Source organism: Corvus cornix, chromosome 9, assembly GCF_000738735.6.
Source record: "Corvus cornix cornix isolate S_Up_H32 chromosome 9, ASM73873v5, whole genome shotgun sequence".
Taxonomy (NCBI): Eukaryota; Metazoa; Chordata; class Aves; order Passeriformes; family Corvidae; genus Corvus; species Corvus cornix.
This window is the reverse complement of record NC_046339.1, coordinates 16,038,727-16,061,755: the sequence shown is the minus strand read 5'-3', so window position 1 is coordinate 16,061,755 and position 23,029 is coordinate 16,038,727. Positions and strand designations below refer to the sequence as shown.

The 23,029-nt window shown below is 40.4% G+C and overlaps 1 protein-coding gene across 14 annotated transcripts; it reads left to right on the top strand.

The window, feature by feature from the left end:
* The first annotated feature begins 277 nt into the window (after nt 1-277).
* On the top strand, nt 278-22,870 carry MFF (mitochondrial fission factor). 14 transcript variants are annotated; one of them, XM_039556618.1, is made up of 10 exons: nt 278-416; nt 4,751-4,968; nt 5,816-6,003; nt 6,972-7,060; nt 10,505-10,579; nt 13,721-13,879; nt 16,188-16,205; nt 19,448-19,510; nt 21,662-21,746; nt 22,111-22,870. In XM_039556618.1, the coding sequence occupies exons 2-10, from the start codon at nt 4,752-4,754 to the stop codon at nt 22,240-22,242; spliced, it is 1,026 nt and encodes a 341-aa protein (XP_039412552.1). In that variant the 5' UTR covers nt 278-416; nt 4,751; the 3' UTR covers nt 22,243-22,870. The 14 variants fall into 14 exon arrangements, with proteins under 14 accessions (XP_039412552.1, XP_039412543.1, XP_039412544.1 ...); XM_039556606.1 differs by having other exon boundaries at nt 313-416; nt 5,831-6,003; XM_039556609.1 differs by lacking the exon at nt 10,505-10,579 and having other exon boundaries at nt 5,831-6,003.
* Nucleotides 22,871-23,029: the final 159 nt, after the last annotated feature.

The window sequence follows — 23,029 nt, the reverse complement described above, 5'->3', positions numbered from 1 at the left end:
AGCACACACCCAGACACGCTCTCCACGCACGCAGCACACGCTACCCCTCCGTGTATCCGCACGGAGCGCGGCTCACCGGCCGCAGCGCGACCCCGGACAAAGCACAGCCACCCCGCTCCGCTCAGCGCTCGCCGCAGGTCACCTTGCCGGGGAGCCCAGCGCGCCTGCGCGGCGCAGACCTGCCCTCACTAAACATGGCTGCCCCCCGCTCCCTCGCACGTGAGGCACCGGCGAGAGCCGCTTCCGCCCGCCTCCAGTCACGTGAGCGCGGCCCTTACGGAAGCCCGATGGCGGCGCGCAGGTCGCGTTTGGCGGCTGAGCAGCGGAGCGCGGTGCGGGCGCGGTGCCGCGGTGCCTGACGCGCTCCCGGCCGGGCCGGGCTGGCAGCGCTCCCCGGTCTTTTCCTGCCTTTCGGGGTGAGTACGGACCGCCGGGGCCTCGCGGCAGCGGCCCCAGTTCCGCCTGGGGGGCTCGGCCTGTCCGCGGGGCCGCAGCCGGCCCTTCCCCGCTCTCGCAGCCGGAGCCCCTTCAGCCCGTGTGCCCCCCGCTGCCCGCAGCCGTGTGTCCGCTCAGCCCCGGCCCCCTCAGAGCCTGTCCCGCCCCGTCTCCCCGCTGCCAGCACTGCCCCTCGCCCCGATCTGGGGCCCCTCGGGCTTCGCCCCGCGGCCGGGGGCGCTGCCGGGTGTGGCGGGAGCGTTTCAGCAGCGGGACAAGCGCCTGTCCCGGGGGCTCGACCCGCCCGGGGACACTCAGGGGACGAAGCGCCGAGCCCGCGGGGTCCCCCATTCCCTCGGACATTACCGGCTGACCCGCCGTGATGACCCCTCTATAAAGGGAAGGAAGCGCCTACACCCCCCTCTATTGCCGAATGCTCTTAAATGCCGCCACAGCACAGTGAATATTTGGGTGTTTCAGAAAAATGGTTGTCAGAGTGACGTTTTTCTGCTAACGTTCTCCAGGAATTATTTTCTTACTTAAAAAAGCCTGTTTTGTGTTAAAACCTTCTGCTGGAGTAAAGCAAACTTGAAAGAATGCAGCCTTTAGTGTTTTGTGATTGTATAGCCTTGCTCGTCTGTAATAGGTACATTTTGTTGATGTCATCCCAGTGCTAGAGAAAGGGACCAGTGTATTGTGTTTAGTTCAGCACCTGTAACTGTACTTTGCAGAACAGCTTTCGACGTTTAGCCTACACCTGGTGCTCCTTTCCTTCAGATTGTTCTGTTTGTGCTTTGTTAGTTTACAGCCTCTCTGATCTATATTCTGACAGTTGTAGGGCTCCAGAATAGAGTCCTTTGGGTCCTTAATTCGTATCCTTAACTTTGCTCTGGGTCTTCCTCTTCCCCTTTTTATTTGTCCAAGGATATCTGCACTCTTGCCAAGGGAACACTTTGTACCTTACGTGCACATGAACAGAGGACCTTGAAGTAGCCACATCAGGAACAAACAGTAATGGAGCTGGAGAAACTACAGTTTGGTGTGGGTTGTAAAACCTCTTCTGATCTCAGTGTTGGTAGAGCTGTACTGTTACCAGAGCTCATCTTGTATGTGGGGCTCCACACTGTGCAGAGCATTCCCCGTTGCAGCACAGATATGGCCAATGTCTGATATGGCCAATGTCTGATTATCCCTCACATTTGTATGCATTGCTTTGTCCTCAACTCTTCCATTGATGTTCTTGTTTAGGAGAGGGAGAAGGAGATACTCCTGTGTCTTTCTGAACGTACAACTCACTTTCTATAACCTCTTTTTCTCTCTTGCCTTCTCCTCTGGATTTCTTCCTTCCTTTATCTCTTTCAGTTAATGCTGCTGATGCTCATTTGCACTTCAGCTGTTCTCTGTCTATTTATCCTGTATTTGTGTTTGGATTTTTATTGTCTTATCATTCTCAATTATCATGCCTCTTTATGAAATACTTAGTCCTGTAAATATCAATTTTAAAATCTTCAATCTCCCTGATTTATTATTAATACTTTCTGTAAAATGCTTTGTGTAACAAGGACATTGTAGAAAACATAACTTTGTTTTTTTCAGAAGCTTCATTAAAATGTTTGTTGCTGAGATCTCACTGGTTCTTGTTTTGCTGTTCTCTTGTGAAAAGGAGTAAAAATTTAAATCACTTTGACAGCAAATCCAGTTCTCAGTGACACGAAGTAGACAAGAGTAGGAAGATATCGAGGTATTGTATCTGTAGGTCCTTGGCAAATACTGCTAAACACACACAGTGTCATTTAGTTTATAAATACTTTATAAAGTGACTCTTCTGCTGCTGTCTGATTTTGTGTAGGTTTTACCTTGCAGCTGGAAAGCAGTTGTTGTGCAGACTTGTGTCCAAAAGCCACGCCAAGCTGTAGGGAAGCTGTGGTGCAAACACTGCTGCAGGGCAGGGATGCTTGCTCCCTAAAACTGTCCAGGTATTTCAAAATGAGAAAGTGAGCAAGCAGGGAAACACCTTTTGTGAAGTCGTGTGAGCAATAAATGTGCTTAAAGCTGTTGCCAGTCAGTACTCTGGGTACTGTAAGTTCTTAAAATTTGGTCTCTCTCTTGACATTATGATTTTTGTTAGATCTGGAAATGCTTTACTGATCACAGACAATGTTTAAAATGAAAAGCACCTTTTAGAATGTGGAAATCTCAGAAGGCTGCATATTTTGTTCATGTCACTGGCTGATCTAGCACACATCTTGAAAGAGGGACAAATCTAGTTTGTAAAAGCAAAGGGCATGGATGAAAAAACTCCATGTGAAAAGGTTAAAAATTTTGAAGTGACATGCTTAAGCACCTCTTGCACTGCTATAAAGTGTTTATTCTAGTGAAATGGTTTGTTTCACTTTCTTTCACTTGATACAAACAGTGAGAATTAATACAGGTGGAGTAAATCTGCAGCACTTCAAGTATCTCCTTTAAAACTAATTTTTTTTAAGTTTATATAGACCTTTTTTTAAGGTTGCACAGTGGCCTTTTTGCCTGCTCCCTGATCACCCCTTCTCCTACTGTGCTACAGTGACACTTTGAGATTAATGAGATACTTTATTTGATCTGTGGTGATAGTAAGTCTTGCAAATAACCCTGAGGCTCCCAGGATGGACCGCCAGGTGCATCACATCTTGGATATACTCTGTGTGTATTTGTGTGTTACACGATCCAGATCCTTCTCTGTGCTTCTCTCCATTGTCTGAAGGTTATTATTCAAGGTTTTATTGATAAATGTGGAAGTATTGCTTGTGTGAGATGGTGGGAGGGAGGGCTTGTGGGCTGTCTCACCTGCTTTGTGGCTGCTCTACACTGAGGCCTTTTGCTCTCAGAGTTCTGCACGTTCAGCTCAGCAAAGTGCACACACAGCAGCAGACGTGGCCTTGCTGCCAAAAATAGTAAAGGAACTGCAATTTTAGTGGCAAACCCTGCCTTTTTGCCAGGATGAGTTACTTCATTTAGGGACCTACTTAAGCAACACCACTAAAAGATTTCATGCTTCACATAGGCAGGTTTGCCAGGAAAGCTGTATTTGCATATTGTGTATGTACATATATGTCTAGAATCTTTGTCTTCTTATCCTCACCCTAAAAATAACCATCACCTCAGTGTGAGCTGTTGACAAGGCCCCGGCCATTGCCTGGATGAAAAGTTTCCCACAACCAGTTCTTGCAGCTCACTGTTTCCTCTGGAAGCCCCTTTCCAGCCCTACTCCAGATGCAGCTTCTGGGTCTCTTTAACTGAGCCCGTAACCATTATCTGGATCTAAGTCATCAGCAAGGGCCACTGCATGTGATCAACTTCTCCCAGGTGAGGTTCCCTTCCAGCCACCCCCCCAGTGCAGCTCTAGGATTTCTTTTTCTCTTGGCCTTAAATCTAACTTCAAACCCCCAGTTACCTTGGTCTTTGACACAGCTCCCAGCAATTGCATTAGTCAGTTTCTCACAGCCCAGTTTCTAGGAAACTCCTCCACTGCTTCATATGAGATCCCACTCCTTTTCTAGGAAAATGTATATATAAAGTATTGGCAAACTCTTTTAAGTTTAAATAAAGTCTTGTTCTCTCTCCTCCCCATCTTGTATCAGTTCCGCAAAAGTAAGATTTTAATTTACAGAAAAATGTGAGAATTTTAAAGAATTGCTGCATTTGGGAAGGGTTATTAATATTCTCAGTTTTAAGCTGATTTGACAGGCTGTTGATAAGGAACTTTGTCCTTGTAGGGTGGGGTAAGATCTGGGTGACTGACAGTGAGCAGGGGGCTGCTGCCCAGACTGAGTCTTTTCTGTCATTCCCCTGCCTCAAGATGCAGTTTTTTGAGACTTCAGCCGTTTTCTCAACTACCAGTATACTGGATTTGTGTAAATGCAAATCAATAATTTAGATCTCTCACCAATCCTGAATAGATTTCCTATCAACCCTACCAATTCTTTGATGCATTTGTTTATGTTTCTATTTCTGCCAGCTGGTGCAGGAATAGTACCTTATCTGCAGAATTTCTAGGTTGGTTTGTTTTGCCTTTTTTTTATTTGTTATGGCTCAATTTGAGGACCCTCAATTTGAGCATTGCCTACAGCATCACTTTGTTCTTCTTTCATTGCCTGTACCTCTGAGCACTTTGTTACTACACTTCCTATGAATTTTATTGCATAATTTCTTCCTGTAAATAAGACTCTTCAGTTAGGATCTCCTACTTCCCTGGTAGTCAGAAGAAAGTGTTTCCTTTCCATTCTTCCTGCTGGGTTCCTGTACTGCTCTGAGAGTTTTGGTTTCCCTTTGGCAGAATGAGTGGGGCCGCATTCCCCTCCCCGGCTGCCGAGATGGCAGAGATGAACCGGCTGCAGTACGAGATGGAATACACCGAGGGCATCAGCCAGCGCATGAGAGTCCCAGAGAAGCTCAAAGTGGCTCCTCAGAATGCTGACCTGGAGAAGGGCAGCCAGGAAGGATTTCCAAATGCCAGTGTAACTATGCAGGTTCCAGAGCGGATTGTAGTGGCAGGTATGTCTGCATTGCAGTGCAGGTGAAACCTTAAATTAGTTCCCCAGATTTCTGGATGGAAAAAATATATATTGATTTGTCATTTTTAAAAGAACAACCTGTAAAATGCTTTCTGGTGTTCAAACAGTTAAAGCTCTTTAACTTGGGAAGTTTCTTAAGCTCTGAAAATGTTTTCGTGAATAGTTTTGGAGTAGCTTATAATGGAGACAGCTGATGAATTAATTATGAACAGAAGGTTTAATTGCTGATGTTTCATCTTACTATGCTATTTTTGGACGAAAAAAATTAATGTTTATTGATTTACACCTAATTTTTAGCAATTAACTGTAAGCTGAAGTAACTAGAACAAGTTTTGGGGATGTGCTCTATATTTGTCATCTGTAATGTGTTTGATTTTAATCAGAATGCTAATTTTGTTAAGAATCTGTCTGAGTAGACTCTATCAACATTACTTTAGTATTTGTGGTCATGGGCTTTACAGTGACAGATCCAGAACTGCTGAAGGTCTTACAGTTTGCAAAATGTGTGACATGCATATATTTTATGCTTTGATGTTCCCAATCAAATACACCACTGATAGGACTGTGTCTTGAGTGCCCTCACTTGCAGTAACAGTTGATGTGGTTCAGGGTTACTCAGGATCATTGTTCTCAGAGAAACTGCTCAAATAAGTGTCAAATAATGTGGTCTTTATGAGCACTTTAATAGTAGTTTTTAACATACAAGACCTATTAAACAAGATTATACTTGATCATTTGGCATAGGCAGGGGAGGTAACTGCTGTGATGTTCTTTTGAACTGTAGCACTGGCCCTCAGGCCTCAGAACAGTTTGCTTTCTATTGACAGCTGATGTTCTTGCAGGTAATAGTGAAGACATTCCATTTTCCAGACCAGCAGACCTTGACATTCTTCAGTCTACTCCATTCAAACCACTGGCATTGAAAACTCCTCCCCGTGTTATTTCTCTTAGTGATCAACCGCTAGATTTTTTGGACCTAGAAAAACCTCCACAGCAGACACCTCAAAGTGAAGAGGCCAGTATTTATTTTGCTTTTTCCTTAGATGAGAAGCATTCTACTAAAGAAAGTGAAATGACCAATGATTTCTCTACTGTCGTGTAGATCAACTTGGTGCTGACATATGTTGGGAAAATAGAAAAATATTGTTATTAGCACTATAGTTGTTCTGATTAGACTTTGAAGTGGCAGATGGCCTGGGATTGCCATGCTCAGCAAGCTTACTCCCTACTTACAAAAATAAAATCATAATTAGAACTACCCAAAATACTTCTAACAAAAAAATCCTTGCGCTGAAGAGAAGGCTGCAAGGTTTATTTACAGAGTATCAGAAAAAAGGTAAGATTCTTGCAATTGTATATAGTTAGACATTGTAATGTATATAGTTGAACTCTGGACTTCATAGCTAGATGATATAACACCACACAGAATTAATGAGTTTTAACAAAACCCTGAAAACCAGTTTCAAAGAATGGTATAACATTGGCATCCAAGTGAATAATGGCAATTGACAAAACATGGTTAATTATTTATGAAGCTGCGTATTTTATAGACTTATAAAATACAATAGAAATATGTTTATCTCTGGTGATAGGAGGTAATTCCAGAATGGTTAAGGCTGGAAGGGACCACTGGAGTTCATCTTGTCCAGCTTCCCTCAAGCAGGTTCATCCTAGACCATGTTACTCACGGTTGTGTCCAGAGGGTTTTGAGTATCTCCAGAGAATATTCAAAATTCTGTTGGTTCATAGTTTTGACATCAGATCAAATGGATAGGTAACAACAGGGTTGCAGTAAGTTTGGAGCCTGATTTTACATGTACCAGCATCAGATCCTGTCATCAGTTGTTTTCTTCCTAACCACTGTGAAACCCATGGAAATGTGCCTTTGTATCTGAGGGCAGATCTGACTGACAAAGCTCCAGTGCACAGTGTTGTGTGCTGGAACTCTCTGGCTTTTATGTCTCTTTTCCTCCTTTGCTGCAGGTGCGCTCGGTGGGAAGGCTGAAGAGAGAGCGTTCCATGAGCGAAAACGCCACACGGCAGAATGGGCAGCTGGCCCGCAATGATTCCATGTGAGTGCAGCCCCACCTGCACGGGCACTGCTGCAGCTTTGGGACACACTGCCTTTTTTCCTTACCTTCTCCTTGCTTTTCCCAACTAATGTTTTGTATGTTGTGGCAAGTACATAATTTTAACTATTATAATGCCAGCATTTTTCTTCATTTCGATGGGTTTTGTTTAATGAGGTGGCTTCTTGCAGTGAATGGGTGGAAGTGTTTGTGGGCTCGCAGTTCGTTTCACCAGTTACCATGAATTGTTATTTCAGGATATTTTTCAGTTTCTGAGTTGGTATAATATTTTTTTCCCCTGAATTTTCAGGAAATTGAGGTTTTTGTGCTTCAAAATGTTCCCAGTTCTCTCACTGTTGATATTACAATGATTTTCATTCATAGAAGAAGAAATATTTTTATTTCCTCATAAATATTAGAATAAGTAATTTTTCTTTGGTGTCACTGTGCTTCATATATTGGAATCTGTGAGTGTATATATATACTAATCTTCTCTGACCAAAATGGCAAGGAATATTTAGAATTGGAAACTTCATCTATTGTTACCATCCAAGGTAGCAGTTCTTAAGGCACTTTCTGAAGACATATGTCTGTAAATTTTTATTAGATATGATAGTCTTGGATTAATCATGGTTTATTCTGAGTGGCAGCATCTTTCCACCTGGAAATAACTGGTTTTGCAATGTAACACTTGGAAATCTTTTATATATGAATTTTAATATGGCTGCCATAAGGAATACTTGCCTAAGAAAAAGCTTCAGATTTAAAATTTAGAAGATGGGATTCATCTGTCCCGATGTAGACTGAATAACACTGTTGCTAAATCACCATAAAACTTAATTTTCAGTGACTAGAGGGAAATAAGTGCATAACCTAGTTAGGGTCTACCTATTTTTAGTCTAAAGTAGAACAAGTGAATTATGTCCTAGAAATGCCTGTTTTCTTCTATTTACAGCAGGGGCACTAGGAGATACTTTGTGTGCTACAAATCTGACCACCTGTTAGTTTGGCTAAAACAGGTGAAATGTATCCTGATGCATGTTCCACACATGATACAGTTCTCCTTCTCTTCCAGATATTTATGGAAATATTGTTTCATATCTTGCCCTTCTTATTTAATCAGACTTTCAGTTCATACAAGTTTATAGATTGCACATGTCTAGGTGCTCAGGTCTGCAGAGTCACACATATTTACTGAGCTGGCAAAACTTAGATTCCCATCTTTAAGCTCCTGATCAACTCAGTCTCTGGGTGTTCTTTCAGCCTTCTCGGTGTCCAGGTGTCACTTACCCAGTTATGTCCCGTTGGACTGGACACACTGGAATGTCACTTCAGAATGGCTTTCTCTTGCCCATCTGGTAGCTTGGACATGGTACATGCTGGAGTAGATGGTCTTCATGTGATGGGAGCTTCCTGGGAAACTTTCCTCCCTTTGATGCTGCCAGCTCTGCTTTGCCAGTCTTTGATGTATTGCACTTAAAAGGAAAAACAGATGGTAAAGAAATTCTTGCAATTTCTTGAAATTGCTTTACACTTGCTTCCCGTGTTAGTTTAGTCTTCCAGAAGTCATGGGCCATGCCAGCCATCTGAGAAAATAGTAAGATCAGCTCTGCCTATAGTTGCTGTCAGATTTCTCACACTTGTCTGGACTTCTTGAATCTGAAAATCCTAAATCTGTAAAATTCACCCATGTGCATTGCTGTCACTCTATAGTTATATATAGAATTACTGGGTTTACGTGGTCTGCATGTTATTTGCTGTCACAGTTTTTAAATCTACTTTCAATCCTTCAGAGGCTTAGCAATACAATAAGCACCTGGAACCCTGTAAATTTAAAAAGTCTGTGATCAAGGAACATATAACTGGCAGCTGGCATGACTCAGTTTATCATTTACAAAAGCCAGGAAATTATGACACACCTGGAGATTAGTTTTCTTCTCTTGATGCCCACGCTAGTGCTTGATAAGGTCTGTCAAATGAATCAAAATTCCAATGCCAAGCACTTTCCATTGTATCTTTTTGATTGATCCAGGATCTCTTCTCTTGCTTGTATGAAAAATAATAGCTAGATTATATTGAGCCTTCTGATCTGTATTCTCTGCTGCCCGTGTGGAAGATATCCTTCTTCATTGCAGTATTCTGCACTTGCTGACCTGCAGATAATGTATTTTAGTAGAACTTCATTTTTCTCTTGTCCTCCCAAGCGCTTGTTTTCTTATGACAGAAGTTATGCTGAGTCTAGTGTTAGATCACCTGCTTTGAAATCACAGTGGTTCCTAGAAATGGCTTCTTTCTTTGTCATAATTGCTTCTTCTGGTACAATATGATCAAAAAAAAAGAAATCACTTCGAACATGCTATGGCACTCTGTGATGCTGAGTCTGACATTCCTCCCTCATCTGGGTTTTGTCAGTTTCCAAGTGGAGGATGTGACTTTGTACCTGGCTAATTCTCAGGAGAATGTTCTGTGGATTCAGACTGTAAAAACACCCACGTTCCACAGTGGAACCTGTGTGGCTCCCAAAAATGCAGAAAAGCCAGGCATTCTGTACTTGGTGAAAAAATAACCTCTTGGCTCTTGTTTCCTCACAATTTAAGCCCACAGGACATAGAGTGTAAACTGCAAAAGAAAAGACAAATTTCATGTAAATCTATTCTTTGCACAACAGAAAATGTAATTGTGCACCTGTTGCCTCATTTATATCACCTTGAAATTCCTTTACCATCTGGAAATACTAATTTTTCCAGTGATACAAAAATACAAGAAACTAGCTGCTCCTGAAGTCCTTATATGTGGTGTTGTTGGCTGAAAAAATGGTTTACTTCTGCACTAACAAATGTTGTGGTGCTCTACCTTGACAAAAATCAGCTCTTCTTTCTTTGCTTGTGTGAAATCTGGTTCACATCTTCAAATAGAAAAGGAAGTCCACGTGATGGGCTGCTCAGATGCTGTGATGAGGACTCCAGTGAAGAGGCACTTGGAGCACTGCCTTTTAAAACCTTTGTTGTCAAAATATGGCTACAGTTCTCAAGTTTTAATCTAACACACTGTTGTCCTCCTTGGACAAAATATGCAGATGTACTGTGTGAAATTCCAGTGCTTGACTTACAAAGTGACAAAATTAAACATTCTGGAATAGATTGTCAGGTGCAAGTGAGAGTTGGCTGGGCTCCCTATCACAGTGTTCTTGACATGGCACATGTAGTTGTTTCTGTTCCATTGTCTTTCTCTTCTTCTCATCCAGTTGCATGCAGAGACAGTTCTGAGGATTTTTTGGCAGCTGGGCTTCACTAAAGTCAGTAATTCTCTAATGCTCTTAGAAATCCTGGGACTAACAAGTACCTGCTGGTACAATAACTGTCTGTGCAGCAATAATGACAGCTCTCTAAATTACAATCCCTCTATTTCTAAGGATGCTTACTTAAGAGATTACAATTATTATTCAAGGTGGCACAGATCAGATACTGTCCCAAGAAATAAAATGCCACGGTTCCAGTCACCTCTTTCGACTAAGGATTGCACGTAAGCCTGAATGTTACCTGAAATGATGAAAATCAAGAGTGTGTTTAATTCTGTAGCTCTCTGCAGTACTAATATTCTGACTAAGTAGCTGTAGTTTAGAATATAAAATCTGAAACAGCTACACTGAATGTGTGGTTTCTAATTTTGCTTCAGGGTTTCTCAAACTTGGCCAAATTGTTTCCCTCTGTAAAGAGCATAGGGAAAGACACCTGACAGCTAATGAAAGGGACAGTTAAATTTCAAAATAATTTTAGTTTGTTTGACTCATTGTTCTTTGGCTGGGTTTGAATAGCTGGAGAAACAAAGCTTTTCATTGGTCATTGCCAGCCAATGCTGAAGGCAAGGATTCCCCTTCTGTATTGGAGGTCACCAAACTGCCAAAAGTGCATGAAAAAGTGACCAGCACTTAATTTTCATTCTGCTCCAGCCTTTTCCTTAGAATAACACATCTTTCTAGAGAGTTCAGTTTCACAGTTTGAGAAATTCTGTTCTTCATGCAAGTCATGGAGGAGAAGGTGATGGTGTGCATGTCTGTCTATGTGCTTGAATTTAAAGTAACCTTAATAAGTTGAATCTGTTTACTTCTCATTGGATACTGCCGGAACTGCAAGTCAGAGAAATATCTGAAATAAAGCCTGTGTACATCATAAATGCTTTGAGAAGGTTTAGGGGAGATTACTGCTAAACTAAAACCTCTGCATACGGCAAAAGGCTACTGTGCTCTTTATAGTAATGTCTGTAATTTCATGTGGTTTGGTTTGGTTCCAAGCCCTGGAATTGACTGGTGTCTGTAATCAGGGAATAATAAAGTAAGTGGCTGGAGCTGTATTTAAGAATTCTTTTCAGAAATGAGAAACAAATTTATACGTACAAGAAGACCATTTAACTAGAAATGGAGGAGGAAATGAGGATAGCCACCATGTCTAATGATAAGTGCTCATACTACATATTAGAGAGTTGTCGTTATGGCAGAGATTTTTTTTTTCTTATGTTATCTGGGCTGATTTGTGTGTTAGGTAATTGCTTTATATTTCTTCTTCATGGTCTCTGACATAGTCCAGAGGACTACCATATGTTTACAGGACAGTAATTTCAAATCCTGAAAAAGGGAAATAGAAGAAAAATTTTGCTTCTCTCTCCACCCCTCAGTCATGGCCTTTGTGCCCTTCATAGAATTATTCTCATTTTGTGATTTTTCCGTACTATATACACTTTGAATTTAATCAGCACATGTAACTTAATTCTGGAACCGTACAGTCTTAGTTAAACTGGGGTTTTTTTGCATTTGCTTTTTAATTTTTTAGAATTTTTTTTAGTATATACAGAAGTCTTTGTATGCAAATATCATTGCTATAGTATTTACAGTAATACCATTCTGGACAGCAGGAATTCCACAATGTCTTCTGTTTTGCAATATGTCTAAATATTATTTGCTACCTGGTTTTTTTTTTTTAAGTTGTCTTTCGCCCTATTCTGTAAATCTCTGAAGTGGTGAACGGGAGAAATTACTTTTAATGTAAAACATAACTGTGAGTTCAAGCCTTAACTCTTCCCTCATTTGCCTCAATCCAGCAAATCCACAAGGATTAAAAATTCTGATAAATTCATTTTAGTGGCAATATTTTGAACTTGCCCCTGCTGCTTGCTATTTTTCTACTGAATATTGGCATTTCTAGTGTAATTCCAGAGTAAAATACGTGGGTGTGACAACTACCAGTGATTACACAGTAGAAGTCATCATAAATATAGAAGAAAGGTGGGTTCTACAGGTGTTGGAGAACAATAAAAGCTGTAAGGAAGCAACCAGATATTTATTGAAATGTAGCCTATGGGAGCATGAAAAGATACCTACCCTTTAGGTAATAAACAGTGACCAGTATCAGCCAAGCACCAGCTGCTGCAGTCTTTGAATGTCCCTTGAGGCCCAGGATGGCTGAACTCTGCTGTGGGTGAGGTGACATTCATGTAACATTCTTTGATTCAGTCTGTTCAATGGAACTTCCTTTCTTACTCAGCTCTGTGATCTTGCTGCCAGCCACTTGCAGAGCAGCTCTATTCAAAGTAAGAGTATCCACAGAATTCTGACCCAGCTAGAGATTAGCCAAATACCAAACCAGCTTCCAAGTACTCAGCATTAGTGTTTTATTAAAATGCCAAGGTCAAAAAGATTGACATTCTAAATCCAAAGCTGTGTAGCAAAGCACAAGTGGCAAGGAAATATGTTGAAATATAGGTGCTAATCTAGGAATGAAAGCTAACCCAAGATTTAACGGGTACAGTGGCTCTCACTTGGTTTGCATGTGTGTTAATATTTACAATTAAGTTAACACAAATTAATTCCTATTAAAAAAGCATCTCATCTTTAATTAAAGTTTCCAGATTAAATCAAGATTAAGTCTTGATGTGTGCAGGAAATGTGAATAAAGTCACTTTGAATGTAAAGAAACATAAGCAAATCATAGGCAGTTTATCAAAACTAATTTCTTTCTGATAGAAAAGTTTTGTATAATCCAAATGGCCATGTTTGAATTCCAGTCCTGCATATTTTAAATAATATTTTTTGCATCATAGTCAACAAGTTAGATCATGTAATTTGTTGTCACTGGGATGTGAATTTTTTATTATTTTTGGAATTTGTTGCAGTTTGCCTTTAAACTTGTTCATGTGCAAATCAAAATACTATCTTGATCACAGCTTCCAAAAAATTTTATTGAAAGTGTTCTGTGTGAGATGTCCTTATTGAAAAAGGCTTGTTTTTTGAAAAGACATGATGTGTAGGATTTTCTTAAAATGCCAGTGCTTGTGTAAACACTCCTCTCCTTGATGTCAGTGGGGACTTGAACACTGACTTCAACAGGTACAGATTTAGCTGTACATGCACTCTGTAAGAACTAACTTGTATAACAGATCAAAACTGTGTCCTTATTACTACTTGTGTTTGCCTCTGATGAACGTATGTAAATGTAGCTCATAATCCCCACACTGCTAGAATTTGGGAGTGTTACCTTACAGTGGTGGGAGAAGGGTAAACCAAAAGCAAGCAATAAGCATTTTGGAATGGGGTCTATCTGAAAAGCTTTTTTTTAATTTAAAATCTGACTTTAGTATTTCTCTCTTCGTTTACTGTGCTTGTATGACCAGTGTGACCCCATCACTGCAACAGGCTCGTGTCTGTCCTCCCAATATGTTACCTGAAGATGGAATTAATCTTTACTCTGCTCGTGGCATTTTGTCGTTTATCCAGTCTTCCACTCGTAGGGCTTACCAGCAGGTCTTGGATGTGCTGGATGAAAACCGCAGGTGATTGGTTGTCACTGATTCTGCCAGCTTCTGCTGCTTTGTTTTTCTTTTCTCCTTTTTAGTGGAGTTTGGTTTCTGTTTACAAAATGATGAGATGAATTTATTTGCTTTTGCTTTCCTTTGCTTTCACTATTCATAAGCAATTTAAATGTCCAAAATTCACATTTCAAAATGCTTCTGTTTCAAATATAGGATTGTTTTGGTTTCCTTCCAAATAAAAATCTAAATAGGAAGGTTAGCCTGTGGCTGCAAGGGGTTTTGCTGTTTTGAGATTATCAGTGTTTTCTGCAATTAATACTTGACCCCAAACCTGCAAATTTAAAGGCCTTGTCTTCTGTTTTTCTTTTGGTGAGCAGTGGTGCAAATCAATAAGATTGGGTTGATGATGTCATAAATCATTAAAACACATGTGCAGAAACAGGGTAGAATATTACAAGGCATTGTAGACTACTTTCAATAATGTGTCAAGACTTGAAACTGTTATGGTTTATATTGGGAATGGTTCTCTCTGGTGGCCATGCTGGATGCTGAGAGCAAGAAAGGCAGGGGACACTGAGGAGTTAGTTGCTGCTCTGATTATTGCTGTCTCTGATTTTATGGATAAGCTGACACTTGGAGAGTAATGAGCCAGAACAAGCCTCATGGCAATCCCTGTATAGTTATTTCCATTCTCTTCAGTGGAGTTTTGCCCGCTTGGTGTATCCTTGCACTGTTTGGATTTGGGATTTGGAAGCGTTCCAGGAACGGCATGTTTAACACTATAGAAACATTCATAAGGATTAACAATGGCAATGTTCATTTACCAAAAGCAATTTTCAGTTTAGCTGTATGCCAGCACAGAAGTTCAGGTAACAATTGCACACAGTCTCTAGTGTAGGGCTAGCTCAGACCTCTGCCAGGAGGTTGAATTAGGGGAAATAATTGGTAAGAACACTGGGAGGAACTGTTCTTTTTCCTGCAGCCCTTCAGTGTGGCCTGTGCTAGCAAGTTCTCTGAAATTTGCCATCTGCCTCTGCTAATATCCCAGCAGCACACTTATTATTTGTAGTGTGAAGTTTAAATTATTTGCTTTCTAGTTGTTTGGGTAACGAAATGTGACTATCAAGCCAATCTTACTGTGAATGTCTGTGTGTTTGCAGTCACTTTCCAAACTGGCACCTCCTGTAGCTCACTGTGTTTGCTGACCTGACAATACATAAATGCCCATATTAACATTCCTGAATTGTAAAGAACTCCAGTCTTGCTGGCCATTGTATTCTTAAACTGGGATGCAGAAAAACAAAATCAGCTGCATAGAGTCCCTTGAAATACTGTGAGTTGGGTGCTTAACTAATGAATTATTTAATCCCATGAAATGCCAGGCTGTAGCTGTTAATTTTGATGCCTATCAACAGTTGGGCATCAATACTGGTTTTTTTCCTTATCAATATTAAAATCGTATGGAATGATAAATTTGTTTTGCCAAATTAAAGCTCCCAGATAAGAAGAAACTGTACTATGAGCAGTAGTACTTACGGATCCTGTGCCAAGAGTCCTTCTTAAAATATAGTTTGGAGCTGTAGCCCTTTTTCCAGCCTGCAGTGAAGCTAACAGGTTTTATTCCTGGCTTCCCTTATGCATGTCCTTGCCTGCGTTTTCTTGGATTCTGGAAAACAGATCCATATACATACATACACTTTCAACTTACTTCAATTATCAGAAAATTTCTAGGATTCTGAATACTTCAAAAGCTGCATTACTCATGCTGGTTTGAGTTAATTTTTCAGGTGTTCTTGCTAACCTTCCTAGAAGGAATGGGAAACCTGTTTCTAGCCACCTATGGATAAATAGGTGCCAAAATAATGAACTTTTCAATAAGGTGAAAGTGTATTCTTTGTGGCTGGGTGTTTAGACACCCACCATTACAGCTGGCGTGGGAATGTGAAATTTGGATGATCCACTTGCATGGTTGCAAAATATTGTTCATCTTAAATTGCTCCAAAGCTGCACTCTGTTCTTTTGCTCTGTGTAATGTGCTTTCTATCTCAAAGCCTTACCTATTTTAACATTTTATGCTTAATACTTGAAGAGGTCTTCTAAAATTAACAAGATCTGGCTGTATGTTACTCACTGAAAATATTTTTAACTTGTTTTATAGCTTGTCTTTTTTCCAAACATTTTCCAATCTACTAAAACTGCTAACGGTAGGTGCTGATGGTACTGCTGCAGATAATGAGTTATGCCTAGCTCAGCCAGCACTGCTCACATAAAGGGTTATTTAAATGAGCACAAATTTAATGATCACTGTTTACTCTTGCATTTCCTTCAGCTTGGACAAGGACAATAGGTCAGTTTTGGTTTCTAGTTCTAACCATTTTTCTGTTTCAGTTTCTGTGGAATGACTGTAGGGCCTACCCCTAGTGTCCTTTAAAGACTGATCTTTTATGCTCTAGACAGCAGAAAAAAATCTGAAAACAAATCAGCCAAACAGACAAGCCCCAAAAAAGCTCCATGCATTTAAGGAGATTTTAGTGATGTGTAAATGCAGGAAAAACAGACAATTTCATATCTGTATAGAGCTGTGTTGAAATCTATATTTTGTCTAAACTGTTCTTTGTCTCTTGGGTCTCAGTACATTTTATTTAGGAGGAAAGAGCATGGCAATTTATTATTTCCTTTCTTTAGGATAGCCCTTTCTAAAAAGCCACTGTCCTTTTAAAATGCCAAACTTCACCCACATAATCATAACCTGAGGTTTTATAAGATCATTTTTTATCTTGAGAAATTTAATGATATTTTTCATTGTAGAAATAAAATGGGAAGCGAGTTAGGACCATCAAAGAGGGCTACACTTGACTCTGGCCTGGGGTAATAATAGTTCAGACGGAAATGAGATGGGTGTGCAGATGTGAAGGAGGCTGGGAAAGGCAGCAGCTATTGCTGTACTTTATGGGGTAACTGCTGGCAGCACTGAGACAAGCAGGGGTAGCAGTTTGAGCCAGCCACTGCCCTGTCTGTACTTCAGAAGCTCACCCAGTTCATGTCCAGAACACATCCCTTTATCCTACTGCCCATTCTTGAAGCCTTGCTGAGACTTGCAGAGGTATTTTAAAGGACAGCCAGAGGTGAACACAGCTGCTGCCTCTGCTAAGCAAAGAGTGTGTGCTGGCCCCAGTCCCCTGCCACAGGCACAGAAATGATGGAAGCTGGACCAGGTTCTTGGATTGTCCACCCCTTGTTGTTTCCCTCCCAGACCATGTGTTTAGGGTTGCATCATCACTGTAGAACCGGAAGAAGACAGACCAGATTCAGTTGCTCCTTGCCTTACTTCCTGTTTGCCCACTGGTATTAAATTGTATTCCTGTGCATTCCCTTCAAGTTTGAGGTTGTTGCTGTATTTGCAGGGAGTACACATGACCTTGGAGTTATGGCTTCTTCTGATCAGACACTAATGTTTAGGGTGGAATTGACAGAAGTAGCCAGAAACTTCAAAGTTCTAATGTACACCTATTTTTTTAATGTACACTTATTTTTTTAAAGAAGGCCATGCATTTAATAGCTTGCCTATATTGTGCATTCTGTATTTACCAAAAAACTTGCTGCTAATTTTGGGGTAAGGATCTCAGTTACGAGGCCACTGTGATCTATGTAATCAATTTTCTGTTGATATAAAAAAACAAGCAGGTAGAAGTGTAGAAGAGGTGGGGGAATATTGTGGTATTACTTTTGGGCCCACCTGTAATGAAATAAAATGTGAACTGTAAAGAAAAGGAAGAAACAACATGCAGCTTCTTAACAGCCTGGCTGTGTTGGGAAGTGGGATTAAAGACTAGTCTTTAATTTAAATTCCAGACTCGCACAGATCCCAGAGTGCTCTGGGTTTGTGCCTTGCTGTAGCCCTCAGCTGTCTCCCAGCCTGTGACTTTCCTTGGGAAGGGTAGTTGTAAATTAGTATTGATTAATTCTACAACAGCTGTGAAACTTTGTTTCCCAAAAGATGGCACAGAGGCTGAATTTAGAGAGCACTTGAGACTATTATTCTCATTACACAGAATCCAAATGTTGTCCTGTGTCAGATGGTGTGGGAAATGCCTGCTGGATACTGGCCCTGGCATTCACATATCTGCCAGTTAGTTATAGGTGACTTAAGTTCTCAGAGAAATTCTGTGACCTTTTCCATAGCTTGTGTGCTTGATTTCTTACTCTGTCTCAAAGTATTTAGTTGTAGCATCTGTCAGACAAGACTTTGACCAGCTGAATTCTTTCTCTGATTAGGAATACCTTTTTTTTTTTGATAACTTTTTTTGATACATCTTGTATGTTTAGGTAAGAACATTCTTTATGTATTGGAAATGGGGCTTGCTGTTTTGTCAAGCACGTCATGCTGGCTTAAGTGCTAGAGAGGAGAGCATTGTACTTATGGTGCTAACTAGAGTAGGACCTAGTCCCGATAAATAGTGCCTCAGGTAGCAGAGTTTGCCAAGGCTCCTAGATCCTGATCTTTTGAAGTGAGGCTGGTGGTTGTGATATTTTTGCATGGTTCTGGCTGGCTTTCAGGCCAGGCCACAGCATTCTCCCGGCCACCTTGGTACCAAAGCTCTGCCTCCCACACAGACCTGCTGGAAAGATCTTCATACCCAGATTCTCTTTGTCTTCATTTTTATAGCCTGCAGTATACGTAGGTTAAATGCATGGTACAAGTATCTCCAGTTGGCATTGGGAAAATGAAAGAGATTGAAAAAAGATTTCAGGCTCCTGCACAGTTTGTTGCACATCTGTGATGTGGATCATTAATGCCTCGTTACCAGAGGCAGTGGAAACTCGAGGTGCCAGCTTGTCAGAGGGTACTGCTGGTCCTCTCATCTGCTGTGAACTGTAGTACAGTAACTTCTCTTTGCAAACTTCATGTATATTAGAAAGTTGCAGCAGTTTAAAAAGCTCTACCTTTTCTTCCTCTCTGCCCAGAAAGAAAAAGAGCAGCATTTGTAAGGATGTTCAGACATCTGCCTGAAGCCTGTAGTCACTTCTCCCTGGAGAGATCTACTTCTCTTCAGACTATTTGTGGCCCTTAGGATACCAGCCCAAGTTTTCTGAATTACATCTAGCATAGATGAATACAGGAAAGACAAATCTCCCCTTTCCCTACAGGGAGGAGAGGATGATTAAAAGTGTTTTTATAAGTACGTGTAGTACATTTATTGATTTCCTGTTATTGTTGGGTAAGGTTTTAGATTTGGGGGGTAAAATTTTTATTTTTTAACCTGAAGTTTCCCATGATTAGCTTATAAGGCTGATAATAGTCACCTAAATTTCTATTCCAATAGTTTGTCTTCTGTAAATGAAGCTGCTTCATGAAAAATTTGCTTACATATCTTAGCTGCAAAAACATTCAGTGTTGATTAAATTTGAATGAGAGAAATATGAAAGTGCAATTTACCAGAAAATAAATTATAGAAGGTATATTGAAACATTATAGAGTATATCTGGAAGTATTTTGATGTTCCTTTGTTCTGTGTGTTTTACCTCTTATCTCTGTTTGTCATTTCCTGGTTCTGTCTTGTGCTTTCAATCTACAAAATCCTGCTGTAGGCCAATGTTACGTGGTGGGTCAGCTGCTACCACTTCCTCTAACCCTCATCATGACAACACCAGGTAAAGAGCATTTTTTTGTTAAGTCATGATCCACTAATTCTAAAATTCAGATTTCTGTTCCCCTCTTTCCAGTGATGTTATTTTAAAACACAGTGCTCATTTTTATGCTGCGTCTCAACTCTTGAGATATTTCAGGCCTTTATTCCTTCCCCATCCAAGTCACCTGCCCAGATCTCAGTTGTCTGAGATACACTGTGCTGCAGATCTCTGACTCAGGTTAATGCATGACAGGAGGCTCTTACATTATATGAGCTGTATAGTTCCAGTATTTGCTATTAATAGGGAGCTTGCTAGAAAATTTGGCCTTACCTCACCTAATTTGGAGGTACTCTCAGTAACATGCCTGTGATTGTTTGTTGGGTGTAGCTGGATGCCTTTTCCCTGCCATTCATTGTCTTGGCAGATTGACATCGTGTCAGTGGAACTGGGTAAAAGATTGACACATAATCCCATCATCAGGATAATGGAAAAAAAATAGTCCCTTCACATCCATTTTTCCCATTTGCCATTTAGACTTCAGTGCTTTCATTAAAATGGAGGTTTAGATTTGTGCTTAAGTAGAAATTGGATTCAAGCAGGTGATTCTTCTCTAACTCAGGAATTCAGTTTTTTAAATGGCCCAAGAGATATCTCAAAGGGTTTCTTGCTGGTAACCCTCTTGATTTAACCCTTGGAATGGCTTGGAAATTGTAGAGCAGCAGTGATACACTGTGATGTGAGCTGGGAGGGAGGCATGTGCATCTCACTGAAATGCTGACCCTTCCTGCCTCTCACAGGGGAGGGTGAGGGACAACTGTGCTGTAGAGCCGTAGGTGCATCTACTACTAATAAAAAAATAACTACAAAAAGACCCTTATCAGAAATTTCTTTGGCTTTTTGAGGACCTGTAGAGTAAGGAAAACTTGATTTATGTTTTTGCAGATCTGAAGGATTTCACTGTTATTGAAGTCCAGACTGGTGCAACTCTCATGTAGCAATAGCAGTTATTATTGAGAAACAAAGTATTGATGAGCAGTGATACATGGAAACGTGACAATTTGTCTGTTGGGGGAAGAGAGGCTGCTTGAGCTGAGGGCATTTAAGAGCAGTTTCTTGAACGTGATGGAAGAATCTGCAGTGCAAAATTAGTTTCTGCACTTAAGTGCATTCTGCAAGCTCCAGGAATTCTGCTCATATTCTCGTTAGTTCAAGTTGACCATTAACTGTCATTAAATGCTAAACATTCTTTTAGGTGTATTCATTGTCAATTTGGTAGCCTTGGCATCATTTTGTTCCATTTCCTAAGCTGTTTGCAGCAGTTGTTCACGGGTCCTAATGAGAAAGGAAGTCAATGGGAGCTAATATTGGAAACAAAGGTTTTAAGATAGAAAGTGAGAAGCTCAGGGGTAGGTGGGGGATCAGGAACTGTTTTTACCTGTTAGTTGTTGGAAATTAATCTGGTTAAGAGATAGCACTTGGATGATCAAAATACATACCTATGTAGACTTTCTGCCACTTTTTAACTGATAATAAATGTTCTGTATTTATTTAACTTGTCCTGGAGTTGGAATAATGCTATTTCTGAATTGCTGCATTAAGAAAACTCAGAGTGCCCTAGGAACAAACTTTCTAATGCACACAGTTCAGCAAGCAGTGAGTAACTCTGCACTGGGTTCTGTTTGCCAGATTCTCTGCCTAAAATACAGAAATTAATGTGACTGAGGTTCTTAATCTCAGTAAGTGTCCCCTTGGGACATTTAAGTAGGTACTTAAAGAAGACACTTTGCAAGTCTCTGGTTATTTCTACTCTTGCCAGGTCTCTTGCAACTTTGGCACTGTAGGTCAGGCAATGTTCAGGTTTCATGAATCAGTTAAATAACTGGAAACAGTCTTTTGAGGAACTGTGTGTCAGCAGGAAGTTTGTCTGTGTAGAGAATCTTCAAAAATATTTAAGTGTGGAGAGCAACCAACCCGAATTTAGTCAAGCACTTACCCACTTCATATGTGCTTTACACAGTTAGGATCCTATTGAAATGCAGCTCTGTAACAGCTGCAAAAAAAAATTTAGTTCTTCTTTCCATCACCACCAAAATATTCACCTGCTAGAATGTTGATAAAATATGGCATGATCTGCATGGCTGAGACAGCTGAACCTTCTCCTTTCTCTGATAGATATGGTCTCTCCAACTTCGATACGACGCTCGAGGGAACACCAGATGACATGACAGTTGTAGATGCTGCCTCCTTACGAAGACAGGTATGTAAAGCACGGTAGTTGACAGTATTAGGACAAAGCTGTAGTGGTAAAATGGAGAAAGAGGTTTTCTCTATGACTACAAAGGTATCCACAACAGGCAGGGCAAGGGCTCCTCTCTGTGCCCCTGCTGGACTGCCCACACATATCATGTATTGTTCTGGAAATCTGGAGAATCTGACTCCGTTTCTGTTCCTAAATATTAGGGACTGTAAGATTTAGTCACTACTGACTGAAGACAGAGAGTCAAATTATCAACTGTTTAACATCCATCTGTTTGAGATACTAATTTTACGTGGTTATTTGGAAGCTTCTAGAAGGTGTGGCAACTTTCAATGAAATATTAAAAGCCTGTATTTGTTTTTAGATAATCAAACTTAATCGCCGTCTCCAGCTCCTGGAAGAAGAGAACAAAGAGCGTGCTAAGAGGGAAATGATCATGTATTCCATTACTGTAGCTTTCTGGCTACTCAATAGCTGGCTTTGGTTTCGGCGCTAGACACAGCTCTCAGAAAGATTTACTAGTTGAAAACACAAACAATTTGCAAAATTCCTTGTTTCTGTTTCGGAATTGTATGCTGTTTTATAATGAATACACTGGAAACTTCTACCACAGATAAAGGCTCTAGAATTGCAGTATTAAAGGGACACCTTGTTCAGTTATATAATGTATTTAATAGATTTGCATTGCAAATGCTGCAGTATCCTCCTTTGCATGCTTCTGTGTAAACATGGACCTGCCCATGGGGAGTCTGCTTCATGCAGTGTGACAGCAGTCTCCAGGACTAGCCACTGGAGGTTTTGTTGTGGAACGAAGAGAACAAATGAAATGGGTTTGGGAAAAAAAAAAAACAAAAACAAAGGAATAAAAAGTCATTTTTATTGTTCTGTTGTTAGATGCAATTAAACAATTGCACTAGTTTTCCTTTAGTCCAAGTAGTTTGAGATGGGCCATAATCAAGAAGTGTGTCCTGTTTCATGAGTATGTTCCTTGTTTAAGTACATGTTCAGGTTGAATAATAAAAGGAATTCTTTGCTAACATGCAGATTGTCCAGAGGTGTGTAATATGTATTTTTTTTAGGTTTAATTTTGCAGATGTTTTTCTATAAAATACATTTTTAAACAAGTCAGTCTGTGAGTGATCAACATATTATGGAGTACAAGATTTTGATGTAGAATCTTTAATAAAACTCTCTCAAAAAAAGCCCAGCCCCAAACCATTGTTTAATATCATTTATGAGAATTTATCTGAGATTTTATCTAAACTATTAGTCTTTGAAGTAAG